At 43.7% G+C, this 21,967-nt stretch overlaps 2 protein-coding genes across 2 annotated transcripts in view; one reads left to right on the top strand and one right to left on the bottom strand.

Annotated features, from left to right (window-relative positions):
- Positions 1-606: 606 nt before the first annotated feature.
- On the bottom strand, positions 607-10,216 carry LOC309361315 (vomeronasal type-2 receptor 26-like; the record flags this gene model as incomplete). The annotated part of the gene is made up of 7 exons (XM_081896206.1): positions 607-1,511; positions 1,934-2,060; positions 3,131-3,358; positions 6,165-6,219; positions 6,670-6,956; positions 7,606-7,906; positions 10,017-10,216. 7 exons carry the CDS (start codon positions 10,214-10,216, stop codon positions 607-609), a joined length of 2,103 nt encoding a protein of 700 aa, XP_081752332.1.
- A 7,956-nt stretch (positions 10,217-18,172) lies between these two features.
- Positions 18,173-21,967, top strand: part of LOC309361297 (vomeronasal type-2 receptor 26-like) — a gene marked incomplete at both ends in the record, with an annotated part of 98,127 nt that continues 94,332 nt past the window's right edge. Inside the window, 2 exons of the mRNA XM_081896192.1 lie at positions 18,173-18,280; positions 19,420-19,462. Coding sequence (XP_081752318.1) covers positions 18,173-18,280; positions 19,420-19,462 — 151 coding nt within the window. The remainder of the gene's footprint in view (positions 18,281-19,419; positions 19,463-21,967) is intronic.

Below are 21,967 nucleotides of genomic sequence, written 5' to 3'. Positions count from 1 at the left end.
CTCACTAGCTCAAAAGGAACCTTGAAGAGCAACAGATTTATTAGGGCACAGTTTTCGCAGTATTTTAAACATAATGTTTGTGAAGGAAAATACAGATATTAATTCTATCTACAATGAAGAGCAATCCATACCTCAAAGTTTAACATGTTTTAAATGGCTCTTTGCAATAAGGAATAAATTATTCCTACCATGTTTATTCACCACTCCTAAGAATCCTCCCATTGTGGTTTATATATCTATATATCTGTAAATAATGTTTCCATGCCCTTTGTTAACTGTTCCTGAATCAAAAGATTTCACTCTGAAATCCACTTTTTTACTCTATTTGTTTTAGCAGTCCCAATCAATTTTCCTATTAAAACAATATTTTGAAATGCAGGAGCTGCCAAAGAGTATCAATTTTAAGAAGACGTCACTCTACTTTCCAAGTAAAAATAGCACAATTAAAAATAAAATTTATACATTTAGACACTTCTTAAAGGTTTGAAACGTAACCATCAGAAATGGAGCCATAAACATGCCTTTAAATCTAAAGCCACATTTGCAAGGCAAGTATGTCTTTTTCATCATTGCTGCGCTGGATAGCAGTTGTCAAAAATGAGTGATTTAAGAACCAGCTTTTGTTGTCAGATGCTCCTTTGTGTTCAGATCAGGCCTGAGTAAAATTATGTAGCACTTGGGAAAGAAGATGCAGCCCAGAAGCCCAGCACTGGAGGCCAAGATAGAGAAGATCTGCACGACAACCATGTATTTCCCCTTGGTGCTCAGGTAGGAGGGCACAAAGGAGACCCAAACGCTGCAGAAGACCAGCATGCTGAAGGTGATCAGCTTGGCTTCATTGAAGGCCCCAGGCAGCTTCCTTGCTAGGAAAGCCACCGTGAAGCAGATGGAGGCCAGGAAGCCCATGTAGCCAAGGACACCATAAAACATTGCAACAGACCCTTCATTGCATTGTAGGATGATCTCTCCAGGAAGAGAGTGCATGTCAGACTCTGGGAAGGGTGGAGAGATTCCCAGCCAGATGGTGCAGATGGCAACTTGGACAATGGAACAGGAAATGACAATGGAGTTGGCCAGACTCTTCCCCAGCCATCTCTTCAGCCTGTTTCCTGGCTTTGTGGCCAGAAAGGCCAGCACCACAGTGATGGTTTTTGCCAACACAGAAGAGATGGCAACTGAGAAGATGATGCTGAAGGCCATTTGTCGGAGAAGACAGGTCACTTTCCTTGGGTGGCCAATAAAAAGGAAGGAGGACAAAAAGGAAAGCAGGAGGGAGATGAGGAGGATATAGGAGAGGTCCCTGTTATTGGCTTTGACTATGGGAGTTTCTCGGAATATAATGAATATTCCTAGCACAACACATGTGGTTAAGGATAAGAACAGCGCAAAGGAAGCTAGGAAGATCCCCAAAGGTTCTTCATAAGCCAGGAAGGTGATGATCTTGTAGAAACATTGATCTCTGGCCTTGTTTGGATGCTGATCTTCTGGACACCTGGTGCAATGCTCTGCATCTGGAAAGAACACAAGGAATATCAACTTTATTGCTTTTCCTTAACAAAAAGTAATACCAAAGTGGTCTCCACTAAAAAAAACCCTAACTATATTCAATAAAAAATAATTACATATAACTGGGGAGAGCATTTATTGGTATTAATAATATTATGGGAGATGAACACCTGAGGCAATTGGAATGTCTTCAATTGGTGGTAAAAACACTGGGGAGAGGATTCCCCATACTAAGGGAATCACAAGGCCCTCAATAATATTTCATTGATCCTGTCAATACAGCATGTATGAACACCCAATGAGGAAAATGCCCAGCTGTGTTGTAGCAGTGCATCAGTTCTAGAACTCCCCTTTAATAAACGCCAGACACCAGAAAGGTCCTTTGTCCTCTTCCCCAAGGGCAAGTCTTTCTGCTGGTGTCACCCACCTTCCTGAGCGGCCATTGTTCCTTCCGCACAGGGAACGCAGTCATAGCAGCAGAGCAGCATTCCTTCCTGAACTGCCTTGAAGAATCCAGGCTGGCAACTTTCCACACACCTGGAAGTAGGCAGGGGCTGAGCATAAAGGGGCATCAAGGAAAACGTGTTAAGGCTGCTGTGTTAAGGATGATAGCAATGTATTACTGAATTGATTATCTTTGGCCACATTTATATACTGCTTGATTGCAGGAAAACCTCTCATGAGAATGTTTCCCTATTTGATCAAACCCCAAGATTCTTCCACTTCCCTTCCCCTGTTGCTCAGCTCTGTTTCAGTTTCGCCTCTTGTGCGTGATAAAGTTTCATGATCACTGTATTAATCAGAGGAAGCTGAACTGTTTTCATTTGAGGGCGATAGTGACCCAAGTGGAACCTTCTGTTTGTTTGGCCATAGTTTCAAAGTGGGCATGATTGAGAACCACAGCTTTCAAACCAACTGCCACCCAGTAGGTTGTCCCATCAGCTATTTTCCACTACATTATATTTCATAATAGGATTTAGTTAAAAAAAAATTTGCACAAACATATTTGATCAGGAGGGAGTGGTAGGTGCCACATAGAATATGAGGGAAGAAGGTCCAGATATTAGCTGCCCCTGGTAGGAAAAAATAATTAACTGGTAAAGTAGTTCCTCTCCCTGCAACCTGTGTTTGAACAGGAGCTGGGACAGTGTTTTCCAAAAATATTTTTTCATTCATTAAAAGGGTTAGAAAAGGATCTAAGTGCAAAAGTTGAGGCAAGGTTAAATTTCCTTGGAAGGATTCAGATTAGGAGGCCATCTCTTCTAGCAAACAAATCTTTCAACATTTTTCTGGAAGTTGTTCCATAGAACATGGATTTACAGGAGCATTTCAGGAAATATTGCCAGCACTGAGGCTGCTATAAGCCACATTCCCCTACATATTTTAGATTTCTTATGATTTAAATATGGCAGGGGATGGGGGAAACCATTGGCCACCTCTTCTAGTTACCAAAATAAGCAACCACCTTGAAATTGCACTCCATAGCAGCAGATTCACACATATACAGAATTTCACAGGGACACACTATTAGATCTTCTAGAAATGCAGAAGGCATTGCAACACATGGTGACATGATTTGAACTTATCGGATGGGAAATTTAATAAAATAAGTTATTTCCCCCACCTGGTTGTGCCATTTGGGAGACACAGTTTCACAGTGGTCGATGTTGCACTTCATGTCCAGGGATCTCTGTCTCTTGATGCTCCCAATACTCTCTCTAAGGATGGAATGATTGGGAAACACCACCCAGTTCACAATGTCCAATTCAGCTGCCAGTTCCCCCTTCTCATCCAAATACACTCCGTCCATTGAAGAATTGTAAAACTGTGCGTCTCCCAGGAAAGAGTGGAGCTAGAATGGCAGAGAAAAGGGCCGCATATGGAGCAGGGGAAACAACGCTGACTATTCCACTCTGCACATTTCATGCTTGGATCTGCTCTCATTTGGGATTGGCTACAGAGTGTCAGGGACTGGTTGGGCAGTCTGAGGAATTGTGGGAAGCACTAGCCAGGGAACCCCCAGGGGAGGAAGGCTCAGAGCCAGGGGATTGGTGGTGGGACACTGAGGAGAGGTCAGAGGAAGAAGATCGTGATGAGGGACTGGATGCTGAAGGGACAACAGGGTTTAGTGAGCAGGGAGAGTCGTGATGGGGAGCAGTACAGACTGTGAGGCTGAAGCAGAGGAGAAGGGTGAAGAGGCTGCTGGAGAATCCAAGGACCTTTTGGGAATGATAAGGACAGAAGTATCTAAATTGTACAGAAACTGATTTATGTCTGCAACTACAGCAGGTACTCTCCTAAAAAAGAAATGAAGCAGAAGTCCCTGCAAAGGAAGAATGGATACAAAATCTAATGAAATATACAGAAATGGCAAAAGTTACTAGAAGAATAAGAAATCATGATAACAAACTTTCATAAAAGAATTTTGAAATAGTTTATTGAATATTTTCAGATAAATTGCAAACATCTAAAAACATTGGCAGGATTATGGTAATAACCTGCAGTTTCATAAGAATATATATTTAAAGTAGATAATTAAAGGAGCAAATTAAATGAATTTGGATATGCAGATAATATATAAAAAAATAAATTTAAGGAACCTCAGAAAGAGGGGGGAAATGCTTTGAAATGCTAAAATGATTGTAAAACTAATGAAATATATACATTTTAAAAGTATAAATAAAAACTTTAAAAAGACCGATTGGGAAGTGTTGCTGAGTCATATGCCATTTTCTTGAATAAATAGTTAGGAACTGCCTGCCTCTGAGTTCTGACTTGCATGTGACTCCAGTCTGGCACCAAAAGATGTACAATGAAGGTGCCAGACAAACCTCCCTGGAGACAGCATTCTCCAAACGGGGTGCCATTGCAGAAAAGGCACATTCTCTCTCTCTTTTTTAAAATCATTTTTATTAATTTTCCAATAAAAACAGCCAGTTAACATATCCATCAAATCATAATCATAATCCAATTATATTTCAATTAAAAACAATAAACTAATATAAAAAACAACCCAACTACAGTCCAAATTATTAATTCCCCCCCCCCCAAGCTTCCCATAGTCTGGACCTCTGAAGTATATCTCCAATATCTTCGTCCCTGCCTTCTTCTTGTTGTTCTCATATTTTCCACATTCCGATCTTAACGCTTTAAAGTTCTCCGTCCCTGGCTATGCGATTCTCAGTCATGTCAGAAATCATATATCCATCCATCGAGTACAGCTTTGTTTGTGTATGTATATATTTTCAACTGTCTATTTGCCAGCGCAGCTTTTCCTGACTTCATTCCAGTCTTCCAATCTGGGCTGTTGTCCAAGTCTATCATTTGAAGTTTAATGACGCAGCAACTCCCAAGTTGTTAAATCATTCTAATCCGGGCTGTTGTCCAAGTCTGTCGTTTGAAATTTAATGACGCAGTAACTTCCACGTTGTTAATTGTTAAATTGTTGAGCATACTGTTTGCAATGTTGCAATGTAAATGAACCGTATTCCACAGATATATGTCATTTGAAGATCAATCAGCCTTCCCGGAGACCACACAATCCCCCCCTCTGGGCCCTAGAAGGGGGGTTGCTAGACATTTGGATCTGCATCCAAATATGTCTTTAGACTCTTCACAGAAAGTGTCTGAAAGATATGTTGCTCTATTCATATTCTCTCAACCAAATCCATCTCCTGTGGCGTCACAAACCTTCCTCCGTAGATATGGTCCCTTCCGCACACAGAACACAAGCGTAGCAGCAAACCGGCTTGTCTTCTTGCAGTCCATGGGACTTCTCATGAGGTGGCCAAAGTATTGGAGCCTCAGCTTCACGATCTGTCCTTCCAGTGAGCACTCAGGGCTGATTTCCTTAAGAATGAATAGGTTTTCTTGCAGTCCATGGGACTTCTCATGAGGTGGCCAAAGTATTGGAGCCACAGCTTCACGATCTGTCCTTCCAGTAAGCACACAGGGCTCCTCCAGCAGCACAATTAAATACTTAATTATAAATGGAAGTCCATCTGTAATTAAAAAAAAAAAAGGTTTTCTGATGAGGCTTGACATAGAAAACCAATTGTAGATATTGAGAAGAGAAAAAAGGACATACCAATCACCTCCGTAATCCAAACGCCATGATGAGAATCTCTTTGAAGTCCAAGCTTAAACACCAGGGACTGTACAGTTCTGCAGGTTTTTCTCAATCTTCTTCGGTCCAGACAATGTCTGTTTATTGTCCAAATCTGATTATTTTATCAAACAGATATTTCCGGCTTATGAGAGTGACTTTGGAAAGTGCCAGCAGTGTCTTGCTCTGGACCTAGCGTCCTGCCGCTTGCACCTTGATGCAAGATAACAATCTTGGATGGTCTGCAAGTCTACGAGACAATCCTCCCCCACCCTGGGGAGTTTGCCAGGGCTAATTACCCCCGTATCAACTCTGAATTACTGGCACGGCTGGAGTCCGATCGTGTGAGAGTCAGCCATTTCTCACTGCCGGAAACAGGAAGCCCCAGAAAAGACACATAGTCGTTGTGCCACCCTCCAGACTTCTCATGAAGGAGGCACATGAAGAAGGGCCTCAGATGATGACTGCAGCTATTATCTGCTCTGTTCAAGATACTGTATATAAAATGTAAAATTTAGTTTGGCTGAGATGTCTGTGATGGGAAAGGAAATACCTGCCATGGCTGTAGCCTTTGAAATTCCAGATTGTCCTTCAACCTCCATTTAGATCTAGAAGAATACGCAGCATTTAAGGAACGGGCCACAGCTTGGACAGTGTTGTAAATCCTGTAGCTGTTTAGAGAGAAGAGTCTTTCCAGATATTCTTGGGACAGCATCTCCAGTTCTTCTCTTTCTCTGCATCTTGCCCATCTTTTCACTGACAATGTATGCTCTGAATAGAAACAAGTAAAAGCTTCCTCCCAAAACTGTTTAATTGCAAAGTAAAAGGCATCAATATTATCATATTTTGCCCATTTATTCAGCCCAATAGAGAATGAAAGAATACTGTGAAAAAGACTGTGGGTTAAATCTACACTCAAATCCCACACAGATGTAGAGATCAAGACTTTCCCTGCTGTGGGTTTGACCAGCGTCTCAAATATTTTTTCTATAAGTTGTATTCCCGCAGAGAAATAAGTAGTTTCTACATAATAAAGAAATACATGGACTTGTGCCCACCTTTCTAATTGAGGAACATTGACTGTCAAAATTAATCTATCAAATTGTGGAATGCTTAGTGAGATGGCAACACAAATGCCACTCTCTAATAGCAGGGGTGGCAATGTCTTCATGAACATCTCTCCATTTTCAGTGTCTGGAGCAATGAGACCAATGAACGTCCATCTGAAGTGATGGAGCAGCTTGACAATCACTGGGTATATGGTGTCTTCTTTGGGGACCATCCGATAGAAAAAGGGGAACTGCCTCTTGTCATTCAGAACATGGGAGCCAAAAGCATAGCTGACCTGGCAAGAAAAGAAGAACTGTTGGCTTGCAATGTTTGGGATCAAAGCCGAAATAATTCTTACCCCCAATAACATATATCTGTTTTGTAAAGACACACTTTTTTTGCCCAAACTTTCCTTGGCACATAAAACTCGATGCCACTTTTATCTTTATGTATTCCCTCAGTTCCTGTTTTCATCTTTTAAAATATGCTTTTATCCTTCTAATTTAATCGTATTATACGGTACATATGTTTCAACAATTTTGTTACTGTTTTAAATTGTGCACTGCTAAAAGGTTTTTTATTTATTGAGTGGGTTATAAATGTTTTCATTTAATAAACAAAATATCACGGTTTCTCTCAGGGGAAACTTAGCTGCTTTATCCCATTTTTTTGGGCATGGCCACTAGTATGAGTGAAGTTCCCTTCCTTCCCGTTTTATATGCACAGGCATACAAACACTCAAACACAGGAATCAGCATTTGACACAACAGGAAAGGAGGAAAGACAGGTTGTATCAACAAGATCACAGAAATTCATCTGACCACTCCTTATCTCCTTTCTTCAATCCCTTGACCTCCTATGTCTTCCTCATTCTGAGTTGACACTACCGAACACTTTCATGGCTGAGAACCACAGTCAGATGATCCCACCCTCTCCATTCCTACCTGTGGCATTTTATAGATGCCCAACATGCTTGAAATCTGGATGGAGTTCTCAGAGTCAGAGTCAGCCCCTTCAAGAACAGCAATCAAGTTATTCTGTCCTCCACAGTTGTAGTTTGGAACATTCACCTGTCTAGAAGAGACCAGGTCTACCAAAGCTTCATACGTTATCCTTCCATGAAAAAAGTTCTCATAGATATTGTAGCCCAGAGTGGTGTTGGGCAAGAGCCTGGGTTTCTGGTTAATCTCTTGAATGGCAAAGATGAGAGACAGGGGCAGCCAGTACCTTGATCCTGCTGCTTTCCTGCAAAAATGCACATATCAGATCCTATCCTCCAGCATTCAGTGAATATATCACTTCCAACTCTTGCTTTTTTTTTTTACAAGCTTCTAAGGATAATATAAAGTCCTGGATCCAATTTCTAGAATTTAATCATGCTAACACTGATCCAGATTCAGAAGTTTTCAGCCAATCCCCACTTAATGATGCTTGAGTGGTGGGAAAGCCTTGTTCAATCACTACCCATTATCTCTTGGAAAACAAAACTAAAGTAGAGGGAATTTTTCGTGATGGAATCAGACATGCAGAGACTTTCTAAGAACCATAGGAGATAAAAGGTTTTTAGGAAAAGAGGGTACCTTCTATTATATGTGGTGGTCTTGTTGGGTGGTAAAAGCTTACTGCGAAATGATATATAAAATGAGTTAAAGAAAATGTTTAAAAAAACCTTTGTTAAAAAACCAGAAGCTTTTCTGTTAGGTATAATAGGTAAAGAGATACTGTAAGAAGATAAAAGACTCTTTATGTCTGCAACGACTGCAGCAAGAATGCTTCTAGCCCATAGAGGGAGAAGTGCTGACCAGAGAAGAATGCCATACTAAATTGATGGAGTACGCAGAAATGGCGAGACTGACGGGAAAGATCAGAAAGCAGGAAGATCAAGTATTTCTTAAAAGAATGGAATCAGTTTTCAGTAAAATTAAAAGACCACTGTAAGCAGTTAAAATCATTGGCAGGGATACAATGGCACTGGTAATGTGAAATGAACTTTGGTAACTATGGATACATAACAGATAGATAATGGTAAAAGAGGCAGAAAGAGATAAAAGAATATATTTTCATTGACTATGGAACCCATGGGAGGAGGTTTGAAAGAACCTATTATTTTAATGTTTTGAAATGTTGTAAGTTAAAATGTATAAAATTATGTAAAACCAATAAAAAATCATTTTAAAAAGGGAAGGATTTGTAAAAGGCTTATTAAATGACATGGAACATCTATTGCTCTCTCTCCCCCCCCTTGTGCTCTTGATGTTCTCTGTGGGGTCCTCTGAGTGTGTGGTTCTCTTCACTTGATTTGAAATCATTGATAACAACCGTTTATGCTGTAAATCCTAGGGTTCATCACAGCTTTAGACACAACTAATGCGACACTAGAATTTCCAGGTTAATAAAACAAAAACATTAAGTTTTAAAAATCAAAAATGAAAATAAAAGTCACTTGTGCCTGTGTCTGAGTGATGTCCTTTCACAGCAGCCTTGCCCTTCATAGCATTCATATTCTTGCTTAAGATGCACCTAAGTTTTCTTCAGTGAATGGAAATTCCTGGAATTTTGCTACATTTTTTTGAACAAATTATATATATATATATACACACACACACACACAGGCTGAAGTTTAATAGAAGTCTGACAGCATTAGCCCTCTGATCCTGCTCCACCATTCATTTTTGGAGGTAGGGACCCAGGTCCTTTAACATCCCCCTTGAAACCCAAGAGCTTTCTGACCCTTTCCTCAAACTGTTTCCAGAACTACAATTTGCAGCTTCCTGACAGAAATTCTGGTGGTGGTGGTGGAGGAAACTCAGCTCCTTTCCCTTCCACAGGAGCCCATCCATGGACAGATCTCTGCTTAGCAAAAGCAGCAGAGGTGGGCAAGTCTCCTGTGGACAGTGACCTTTCTGTAGTTTCCCCATTTCTATGGTTTCCTATTTTTACTTTGCAGTGTCGTAAGATTGGAAGGTTCCTTTGGAACATATCTTTTGAAACCTTCCCTACCTGTGGTTTGTTGTTGGATGCAAATAATCAGTACAAATGCTCAATAGAAAGGAAATAGAAAAATAATCAGACTGAATGCTCAGTATAGAGGAAATCCGGAAGATATTTACAACGGTTTCCACCAGATATTTCAGGCTACCATGTTGCTGAAGCTTGTAGTAGATTTGGTCGCAATTTAGGGTCATGGTCAGTGAAGAGCAGCAATGCAGAAGGTGCCCTGGTCATTTCCACTTACGAAGCCAGGAATGAAGCCCTTTAGCCACAGGCCTCTGAGTAGGAGAGAGCCTGGGAATTGGGACTCATGCATTTGGTAGCTAAAGGAACATCTCTAACTCCATTCCATAAAATGACTTACTGTCTAAATCTGGTAGAAGGAGACTCCTTGAAAGTGTGTGGAATAAATATAGCCATTGTGGCAGAGATGACTCCACCAATGAGGTGGTCTCCTGGTCTGGAATAACTGAATGGGTCTAGCTCATCTCTCTCCAGAGTCAAGGGGCATTTCACCTTCACTCCACATTCCACATAAGGCAGCAGCAGCAGTAGCAATCCCATTCTGGAACAGCTCCCTTCCTTGTGACTGCTCATCTCAGAGAATTACTTGATGAAGCCAAACTCTTTTGCTTTCCTAATGTGGATGGAGCTTCAGATTTGAAGGGGATAGAAGTCAACCTCACACCTTCATCGTGCAATTCACCTGACCTAAATTCCTACCCAAACTCTCATTGGAACAAAAGGCATTTATACCCCAGTCTTTTCCAAATGCAAGATGTTGCCTCATATTGCTCTTGATTCTCATGTTTACTTCAGTGCACACAACTGCGATCCGTGGAGAAGTCTCTGGAGCTCAGCTGAGAAGATTGAAGAAAATCACTATGATTTTAATAATTACAAAGGAAAGAAACAGCAGCTCTACAACACCCTAAACAGTTTATGAATATTCATGTGCAGGGGTAGTAGTTGGGGAAAACATGTTTGTGAAAACTCTCCGATCTAGCTCCCAGTTCTGAGATGCCAGACCCTCCTCACTTGAACTCAAGGTCACCAACTGCAGGGGATCCTGGGAGCCCAGGCAACCACATTTATTTTTTCTGTGGGTGTCCGGCCACGACCTCCTACTGCTGCTGTTGCACGCCGGCCACTGCCAGGCTCTACCACGACGGCCATTGCCCCATTAAAAACTGGGCTGGGCCCTGGGCCTGCACCAGAGCCTGCTTGATGTCATGATGTTGTGTCATTGCATGCACACGCTGGGCACCCACAGTACAGGGCCCAAGTCGCCGCCACTGCTTGAACCGCTTGCCCAGACCAGGCCCACCCCGACTGCCCAACTCCCTTACACTTGAAATTTTCCTGGTGGGAGTGTTTCCTTCTCATAGTGAAGTTGGAAAAAAGTTCATTCCAACTCAGTATATCTTTTGAGCAGACGGGTACGCTTCTATGACTTCAGTCCCTTAGTCTCTCTAACCAGAGCAGCTTTTCTCTGTGCAAACTCCACTCAAAAAGCAGCTCCTCAAGGCTTGGGCCAGAAGAAAAGGGGGAGGAAGAGCAAGAAGGGTAGCTGGTTCTCACAGTCCAGGTTACGGGCAGTCAGAGTCCTGGCTTGGTACATCAGGACGGGGTTGAGGTCGGGAAGCAGGAAGCAGCAGTCCAGGGACAGCAGTCCAGGGGTCAGGAAGCCAAGGGTCCATGAATCAGGAAACCAGGAGTCAGGAAGCCAAAGCACAGATCGGTGGGTAGCGTGTTGCTGTGGCAAAGAGCCAGAGGGAACTGCTGGTCTTATAGACCCCTCCCGGCCCTTGCCACCAGGTGCTACAAGTCTTCTGTTAAGCCTCACCTGTGTTGCCACACCTTGCCCTTCCACGTCAAACTCAGGAAGGTCCTGATCCTGCGAGGCCCTACAAATCACAGGGCCTGGCTCCTGCATACACTCATGACACTGGTGAAAGCAAACAAGGTGGGAAGAGATTGCTGAATTAATTTTGAATTCCAAACATGGCTGAAAGTGAAGCATGATGTGGGGAAGGTCACACACTGCACACTGGAAAGTTTGGAAGTCAAGGCATGCAACTTTTTGAAAAACACATATGTGCACTAAAGCTCAATGTGCTTTTTGTTGTTGTTTATTGTTAAATATGCCTTTGCATTCAGATCAGACCTCAGCACAAGAATGTTGCACTTGGGAAAGAAGATGCAACCCAGAAGCCTAGCACTGGAAGCCAAGATAGAGAAGACCTGCACAGCCACCGTGTATTTCACCTTTGTGCTCAGGTAGGAGGGCACAAAGGAGACCCAAACGCTGCAGAAGACCAGCATGCTGAAGGTAATTAGCTTGGCTTCATTGAAGGCCCCAGGCAGCTTCCTAGCTAGGAAAGCCACTGGGAAGCAGATGGAGGCCAGGAAGCCCATGTAGCCAAAGACACCATAAAACATGGCAATAGACCCTTCATTGCATTGCAGGATGATCTCTCCGGGCTGGGAATGCATGTCAGACTCTGGGAAGGGTGGAGAGATTCCCAGCCAAATGGTGCAGATGGCAACTTGGACAATGGAACAGGAAATGACAATGGAGTCGGCCAGACTCTTCCCCAGTCATCTCCTCATTGTGTTTCCTGGCTTGGTGGCCAGGAAGGCCAGACCACAGTGATGGTTTTGGCCAACAGAGGTGAGACAGCAATTGTAAAGATCTTACATCTATTCTAGGGTAAGCAGAACCAGATCCACTGAGAAACTGAGCTTGTAGGGAAGGGAGGGTGAATGTTCGGACATGGTTGTTGGTGTTAGAACTGGTGTATTAGTTGCAAATGCTTTTTAATGATATTTTGGAGGGCATGTATTTTCTTCTTGTTGTTAAAGTTATTTAGTTTGATGTAAACTACTGGCTAAATCTTGACTCAACATTTTTCTGATGCAGGATCTTCTGTGCACCAGATTTCTCTCCCTAGGGCCCCAGCACAGTGCAATGAATGACTCTGTGCTGCTATTTATTCATAGGTTTGGACATTTACAAAAAATACTGCTTGAGTTTGGGGAGAATACATCACTATGATTTTGGTAATTAAGGAAAACAAGGTTCACACTACTTTGGTGGCATTCGTGGAACATTAAAAGAGTATGTTGCCATTTAAAGGTCAAGCTGACCCATGTAAAGACCAGGGAGCCATTTCTGTGCATTCTTGTTCTCATGTTTTCCTCCAGGTCTGCACCTGTGCCTTGAGCCACACAGAGACTCAGGTGATGCATCTCCCCCTTATAATTATTCTTATTCTTGCCAAATCACCAGGGATTTAGACAAATCACCCAAACATCAGAATCAAGGCTAAAGGGAGGTAATTTATTACACTGTGCCTGAAAAGTTTCTTGCAGATGAACCACTTTTCTTGTCCAATTCTCAGGGCTCTGATTAATCATGAGATTGTAAGAGCACCTGAGGGCCAGCCATTGAGTTTATAATATACTTCTTCAGGTGTTTCTGGGTGAGCCAACTTTTGTTAGTGCATCAACAGATCTCTCTTCACTATTGTTGCAATAAGAAAGTATTGTTTCAAGGACTTTTCTTTATTCTCCTTCTGATTCCCCTTGAGCCCTTATCTAAGTTTTCTCTCCTATAAGCCCACCTTCTAGGTTCTGTGGCACAGTAGTCATGGCTTTTCCCACAAGACCTTTCTTCCAAATTGCCCCAACAGTTTCAGCTGGTAAGAAGTATGGAATACACACCCTACACCACAAATGAGAAGTGATTGGTTCCTCTCTTCATTTTCACTGGAAGCCCTGACCATACTTTGATTGGGGAATCCTGTAGATAAACCATGTTTATCTACAGGATTCCCCAAACTGAATATTTTAGGGTCTCACAACAAAGATTTGGGGGAGCAGATTGTGGCCACTCTAAGCAACTGTTTCACTCTAAGCAACTAGAACCGTCTCCCTCAGGAGGTTGTGGACCCTCCTTCCTTGGATGTTTTGTAAGCAGAGGTTGGATGGCCGTCTCTTGTGGATGATTTAGCTGAGATTCCTTCATTGCAGAGGTTGGATTCTATAATTCTATTACTGTATGATCCCCCTGAAATCCTAAGCAAAGGATTAGAGTTTCCCCTAACATCAAATGTGACCCCTGAACTCCTATTTTTGTTCAACTGCGCAATGAATGTGAAGATTGTATTTGGGGTAGGTTATGTGATGCCTCTGTCACTGTCTCATTGTCAGAGTTTCCCTGACCTTCTGTGTGGCCCCTTCTACTTCCCTTTCCATGTAGGGGCCGAATCACCCTGTTTTTAGGGCTGGTTGTGACCATTCTGTGTGACCATTGCGTTATTCCTGAACACAAAGAATAGGTTTTGATTTTCACTGATCTTTCATGCACTCCCTGCACCCTCATTTTGATTCAAGATCTCGTTTAACATAAAGGTTGATTTTGGTGGGTTGTGATGCATTTAAGTGACTCATCATAACTGATCTGAAGTAATGGGTTTGGGCTTCCTCCTAACCTTACATGTGGGCCCTGAAATGCACTTTCGATATAAAGGCCCAGTGAAACTAAATATTTTGGGGGTTTCATGTAACTTCTCTATGAGCCCAGTCTATTGCCTTGGTCATTAACAACAGGTTTCATGTCTGTCATCTATTGGACTGTAGTAAACTGAGTCAGCCCTGAGTGCTCACTGGAAGGACAGATCGTGAAGCTGAGGTGCCAATACTTTGGCCACCTCATGAGAAGAGAAGACTCCCTGGAAAAGACCCTGATGTTGGGGGAAATGGAGGACACAAGGAGTAGGGGACGATAGAGGACAAGATGGACAGTGTTCTCGAAGCTACAAACATGAGTCTGACCAAACTGCGGGAGGCAGTGGGAGACAGGAGTGCCTGGCATGCTCTGGTCCATGGGGTCACTAAGAGTCGGACACGACTAAACAACTAAACGACAACGAACCTGAGGGGTCCCTATGATAATAATAATAATAATAATAATAATAATAATAATAATAATAATAATAATAATAATAATAATAATAATTTATTATTTATACCCCGCCCATCTGGCTGGGCCCCCCCAGCCACTCTGGGCGGCTTCCATAGAAACCAGGAAACACTAAAATATCATACATTAAAAACTTCCCTGAACAGGGCTGCCTTAAGATGTTTTCTGAATGTCAAGTAGTTGTTTATCGTTTTGACATCTGCTGGGAGGGCGTTCCACAGGGCGGGCGCCACTACCAAAAAGGCCCTCTGCCTGGTTACCTGTAGCTTTGCTTCTCGCAATGAGGGAACTGCCAGAAGGCCCTCGGCACTGGACCTCAGCGTCCGGGCAGAACGATGGGGGGTGGAGACGCTCCTTCAGGTATACTGGGCCGAGGCCGTTTAGGGCTTTAAAGGTCAACACCAACACTTTGAATTGTGCTCGGAAACGTACTGGGAGCCAATGTAGGTCTTTCAAGACCGGTGTTATGTGGTCTCGGCGGCCGCCCCCAGTCACCAGTCTAGCTGCCGCATTCTGGATTAGCTGTAGTTTCCGAGTCACCTTCAAAGGTAGCCCCACGTAGAGCGCATTGCAGTAGTCCAAGCGGGAGATAACTAGAGCCTGCACTACTCTGGCTAGACAGTCTGCGGGCAGGTAGGGTCTCAGCCTGCGTACCAGGTGGAGTTGGTAGACAGCTGCCCTGGATACAGAATTGACCTGTGCCTCCATGGACAGCTGTGAGTCCAAAATGACTCCCAGGCTACGTACCTGGTCCTTCAGGGGCACAGTTACCCTATTCAGGACCAGGAAGTCCTCCACACCAGCCCGCCCCCTGTCCCCCAAAAACAGTACTTCTGTCTTGTCAGGATTCAGCCTCATTCCATTAGCCGCCATCCATCCTCCAACCGCCTCCAGGCACTCACACAGGACCTTCACCGCCTTCACTGGTTCTGATTTGAAAGAGAGGTAGAGCTGGGTATCATCTGCATATTGATGGACACCCAGTCCAAACCCCCTGATGATCTCTCCCAGCGGCTTCATATAGATGTTAAAAAGCATGGGGGAGAGGACGGAACCCTGAGGTACCCCACAAGTGAGGGCCCAAGGGTCTGAACACTCATCCCCCACCACCACTTTCTGAACACGGCCCAGGAGGAAGGAGCGAAACCACTGTATAACAGTGCCCCCAGCTCCCAGCCCCTCTAGACGGTCCAGAAGGATGTTATGGTCGATTGTATCAAAGGCCGCTGAGAGATCCAGCAGAACTAGGAAACAACTCTCACCTTTGTCCCTAGCTCGCCGGAGATCATCAACCAGTGCGACCAAGGCAGTTTCGGTCCCATGATGAGGCCTGAACCCCGATTGGAAGAGATCCAAATGGTCCGCATCCTCCAGGCGTGCCTGGAGTTGTTCAGCAACCACACGCTCAATCACCTTGCCCAAGAATGGAAGATTTGAGACTGGGCGATAGTTGGCCATATTGGCCGGGTCTAAAGATGGTTTTTTAAGAAGCGGTTTAACGACCGCCTCTTTCAGCGGATCTGGGAATGTTCCCTCACAGAAGGAAGCATTCACCACCCCACAGAGCCCATCGCCCAGCCCTTCCCGGCTTGCTTTTATTAGCCAGGATGGGCAAGGATCAAGGAGACAGGTGGTTGGTTTCACGCGTCCAAGCAGCCTGTCCACATCCTCGGGGGTAACAGATTGAAACCGATTCCATGCAACTTGACCAGACAGGGCTCTAGCACTCTCCCGCCCCAGCCCTGCTCCCACGGTGGTGTCTAGCTCCTTCCGAATATGAGTGATTTTATCTGCAAAAAACTTTGCAAAATCGTTGCAGGAGATCTTGGGGTCTTTACAAGGCCCCGGTGGTAAAGGTGGTTCCGTTAAATTGCGGACCACCTGAAAGAGTCTCCTGCTACTATTTTCTGCAGATGCAATAGAGGCGGTGAAGAAAGTCTTCTTCGCCGTCGCTATCGCCACTTGGTAGGCTCGACGTTGAGCTCTAACCTGTGTCCGGTCAGATTCGGAGTGAGTTTTCTGCCACCGACGCTCTAGCCGTCTCAGCGATTGTTTCATCGCCCTCAGCTCCGAAGAAAACCACGGGGCTGTCCGGGCTCCATGCAATCGGAGAGGGCGCTTCGGAGCCAGACAGTCAATAGCCCTGGTTAACTCCGCATTCCAGCGGGCCACCAGGGAATCAGCTGAAAGGCCATCACCATGGGATAAAGCATCCCCTACCACTCTCTGGAAACCATTTGGATCCATTAAGTGGCGGGGGCGGACCATCCGAATTGGTCCCACCTCCCTGCAGATGAATAAACGGCCTCAGCCCAGTATACCTGAAGGTACAGCTCCACCCTCAGCCTGGCCACTGATATCCAGCTCTAAGGGCCTTCTCAGTAGTGGCACCCACCCTATGGAAAGCTGTCCCATCAGATGTCAAGAAAATAAACAGTCATATGACTTTTAGAAGACATCTGAAGGTAGTCCTGTATCAGGTTTTTAATGTTTGATGTTTTATTGCTCTTTTATTATTAATAATAATATTCTGTAGGGATCTGCCCAGAGTGGCTAGGGAAACCCAGCCAGGGTGGGGTATAAATTGTTGTTGTTGAGCTTTGGGGTGTATTGTAACCTTTCCATGATCCAATTACATCATCCATGATTCTGAGGGAAAGGATTTTTTCTCCACATCCTTTCAGGACCCATATGGAAGTTTGAGACTCAAAACCTTTTTGTGGGGGTGTTCAGCGGTATCTGATGGTGGGGTAGACAGGTCACAACACACAATTCAAGGTGAATCCAGTCAACCATAAATCTCAGAAGGTGACTAGATATTTCTGCAGCCATTCAATGCAGGCCTCCTCCTGCTTCAAAGGACAGATGTGTGCCTAGAAAGTGTGGGGCAAATATAAGTATGGATAAGCCTTTGGAAATGTCCTCTTCTGTCAAGAATTTCTTTTAGTGTTTTAATGATGGTTGCCTTGACAGAGAAGTAGTATAGAAATGCAATAAACATGCAAATCTTGCACTGAAGAAGAGATATACCTTCCCTTCTTAATAATAATAGTTTTTTGTGTTGGAGCAGGATTTTAATCAGACTTGTAACAACCACTATGGATAATATGGAAGGATAGAAAATGTAGATTATGGAATAATATGCAGTTGTAAATGTTGACCATGGAGGGGATGGGGGAAAGTCTCGACATTCAGAGAAATGTCTTTATATGGTTATGTGTTTGGTAATGTGATAATTTATTTTTTTACCTGTTTTCACATTCCCTTTCCAGAGCGCAGACTTGGAGGGTGACATCAACATCCAAACAAGGCCAGAGATCTATGTCTCCACAAGACTGTCACCCTCCTGGCTTATGAAGAACCTTTGGGGATCTTCCTAGCTTCCTTTCCCTATTCTTATCCTTAACCACTTGTGTTGTGTTAGGAATATTTGTTATATTCCAGGAAACTCCTATAGTCAAAGCCAACAACCAGACCTCTCCTATATCCTCCTCATCTGGCTGGGAATCTCTCCACCATTCCCAGACCCTGACATGTACTCCCAGGTTGGAGAGATTATCCTGCAATGCCATGAAGGGTCTATTGCCATGTTTTATCCTGCCCTTGGCTACGTGGGCTTCCTCGCTGCCATCTGCTTCACGGTGGCTTTCCTGGCTAGGTGGTTGCCTGGGGCCTTCAATGAAGCCAAGCTGATCACCTTCAGCATGCTGGTCTTCTGCAGCGTTTGGGTCTCCTTTGTGCCTTCCTACCTGAGCACAACCCAGCAGTTGGTCCCTTGAGTTCAAGTGAGGAGGGACTGGCATCTCAGATTTGGGATGTGTATCTGGCAATTTTCACAATCATGTTTCCCCCAACTACTACCCCTGCACATGAATATTCATAAACTGTTTAGGGTGTTGTAGAGCTGAATTTATCACAAGAAAATTCAGTTTATTTTTCTGCATCTGAGGTGATCCTTATCCCAATAAACTTTACATTGCTGCTTGATTTAATGATATTTTCTTCTCATGTTCTAATTAAAATACAGCCATTATAACTCAATTTTACATTAAAAAATCAGTAGCCCCTTATTGACCAACTAAGTTTGTTCTTGGTTTAAGCTTATGTGTCCATGCACACTTCTTCAGATACTCTGAAACAGAAGTCTGTTAACATAACATTTGTGAAGGAAAATACATATATTAATTCTATCTAAAATGAAGACCAAACCGTACCTCAAAACCATATGTTTTAAATGGCGTTTTGCAATAGGGAATAAATTATTCCTACCATGTTTATTCTCCACTCCAATAGCCCTCCCATTGTGGTATATATATATCTCTGTAAATAATGTATCCGTGCCTCTGTTAACTGTTCCTGAATCAAATGATTTCACTACTGAATTCCACTTTTTTAGTCTATTTGTTTTAGCAGTCCTAATCAATTTTCATATTAAATATATATGCCAAAGAGTATGAATTTTAAGAGGAAGACACTCAACTTTCCAAGTTAAAATATCACAATTAAAAATAAAATTTAAACATTTAGACACTTCTTAAAGGTTTGAAAAGTAACCATCAGAAAAGGAGCCATGCCTTTAAATCTAAGAAGCTACATTTGCAAGGCAAATATGTCTTTTTCATCATTGCTGTGCTGGACAACAGTTGTCAAAAATCAGTAATTTAAGAACCAGCTTTTGTTGTCAGATGCTCCTTTGTGTTCAGATCAGGCCTGAGTACAATTATGTAGCACTTGGGAAAGAAGATGCAGCCCAGAAGCCCAGCACTGGAAGCCAAGATAGAAAAGACCTGCACGGCTACCATGTATTTCCCCTTTGTGCTCAGGTAGGTGGGCACAAAGGAGACCCAAACGCTGCAGAAGACCAGCATGCTAAAGGTAATCAGCTTGGCTTCATTGAAGGCCCCAGGCAGCTTCCTGGCCAGGAAAGCCACCGTGAAGCAGATGGAGGCCAGGAAGCCCATGTAACTGAGGGCAGCATAAAACATGGCCACAGACCCTTCATTGCATTGCAGGATGATCTCTCCAGCCTGGGAGTTCATGTCAGACTCTGGGAAGGGTGGAGAGATTCCCAGCCAGATGGTGCAGATGGCAACTTGGATACTGGAACAGGAAATGACAATGGAGTTGGCCAGACTCTTCCCCAGCCATCTCCTCATTGTGTTTCCTGGTTTTGTGGCCAGGAAGGCCAGCACCACAGTGATGGTTTTTGCCAACACAGAAGAGATGGCAACTGAAAAGATGATGCTGAAGGCCATTTGTCGGAGAAGACAGGTGGCTTTCCTTGGCTGGCCAATAAAAAGTAAGGAGGACAAAAAGGAAAGCAGGAGGGAAACAAGGAGGATATAAGAGAGGTCCCTGTTATTGGCTTTGACTATGGGAGTTTCATTATACTTAATGAGGATTCCTAACACAAAGCCTGCAATTAGGGATAAAACGATGGTCAAGGAAGCCAGGAGAACACCCAAATATTCTTCATAAGCCAGGAAAGTGATAGTCTTGGCCAGACATTGATCTCTGGCCTTGTTCGGATGTTGATCTTCTGGACACATGGTGCAATGTTCAGCATCTGGAAATAACAAGCATAATCTCAACCATATATCCTCTGTACTGCATTTGCAGACAGTGATACCAAAGTAGTTCCCACTAGAAGAACATATAAATATATACAATAATGTCAATGATAATGGACTACTTGAGGTAACTGGTATGCCATCCATTGGTGGTGAAAACAATGGGGGGAGCATGGCCTAAGGGTCATCTAATCCACCGCCTTGCAATGCAGGAATCTTAACTAAAGCATCCAGGACAGAGGCCATCCAGCATCTGCTTAATAACCACCAAGGATGAGAGTCCATCATTTTCAGAGGGAGTTTTTCCTCATGTTTAGTCAGAATCTCCTTTCTTGTAACTTGAAGACATTGGTTTGGTTCCTACCCACTGGAACAGGAGAAAACAATGTGACAGCCCTTTAGATATTTGAAGAATGCTATAACAGGCTTCCTGTTTCTTGTGCGCCAGGGGATGGATGTCTCTCCCAACACCGCAGAGAAAGACAAATGGAGATAATCAGAGAATGATGACTGAATTGCATTTTCTGCATTCTTCTTTGGTTGGAAGAGGAACCTGGCTCTCACCCGCAGCTTGCCTGGCAGTCTGGCACTCGCTTCTCCATGGAATGCAAGAACAGGCAAAGGCACTGGGTTTATGGAGCAACCCGGCTGCTGTGACCCCCTGATCCTGTCCCTGGAAGCACAGGTTATCCTGCTAATTGGCTTTTTTAATTGGAGTAAACTACAGGCATGTGCTAGAGATGATGAGATAAGAAGCTGCAAAAATAAACTCAGCTACCAGGATTTAAAAGGTTTGGATTGAGAGGCGGTTTCATTCAGTCAAAGAGATGATGGGGGGGGGGAGGGGACACTAGACTTCTGTTGATGCAGCCTAGAAAAACATGAGCTGTTTTTGCTTATGAATCACACTGTTGATTCCTGTTAAAACCCCTAGATCCTTTTCACGTGTACTAATGGTAAGCTAGGTCTTCCCCATCTTACAGCTGGTTATTCATGCCAAAGTGCAGAACTTTATATTCCCCCCATTCAAATTCATTTTGTTAATATGGGCCCACTTCTCCAATCTGTATTGGAGTTATCATCCGTTCTAAATTTTCCCCTGTATATCGGAATGAAGCGATTTCCTCTTCCTCAAGGGCAGCCCTTTCTGCTGGCGTTACCCACCTTCCTGAGTGGAGATGGTCCCTTCTGCACAGGGAACGCAATCATAGCAGCAGAGTGGCATTCCTTCCTGAACACGTTTGACCAATCCAGGGCGGCAACTTTCCACACACTTGGAAGGAGGCAAGGTCTAAGCAGCAAGCAGCAAAGAAATTGTGTTAGGCCTATTTATTTTTTCCTATGGAAATGAGACAGAGGCCTGGGAAGGCCCAGGATTCTCACATGGACCTTGCAACTAAGCATAAGGCTGGAAAAAAAACAACCACAATTGTGTAGTTGTTTGAGGTCCAGGTGGCCCACGTGGTACTCAATGCGCATTTCTAGCTTTGGCCCATTGGCTACCCAAGGATGTTCCTGGTTAGGATTAGGCTGCTCTCAGTTATCCATGCTCTGCTAACCTTCTGGTTCTGCTATTGTGGGGCTACTCATGAAGAAAATCTGGAAGCTGCAGCTGGTCTGAAGTGAAGCAGCCAGGCTGTACAGTGTCCGGGCAGCCAAGTGGGATCGATGCAGAAATGTGGGAAATGTCTCACTATCACAGTCCTTCATGCACACCAGGATGGAATGCAAACAGGATGCCCAGTTTTAGTTATCTTA

Source organism: Podarcis melisellensis, assembly GCF_964234715.1.
Source record: "Podarcis melisellensis genome assembly, chromosome: 2".
Taxonomy (NCBI): domain Eukaryota; kingdom Metazoa; phylum Chordata; class Lepidosauria; order Squamata; family Lacertidae; genus Podarcis; species Podarcis melisellensis.
Note: the sequence above shows the minus strand (reverse complement) of the source record. Positions and strands in the feature narration are given on the sequence as shown.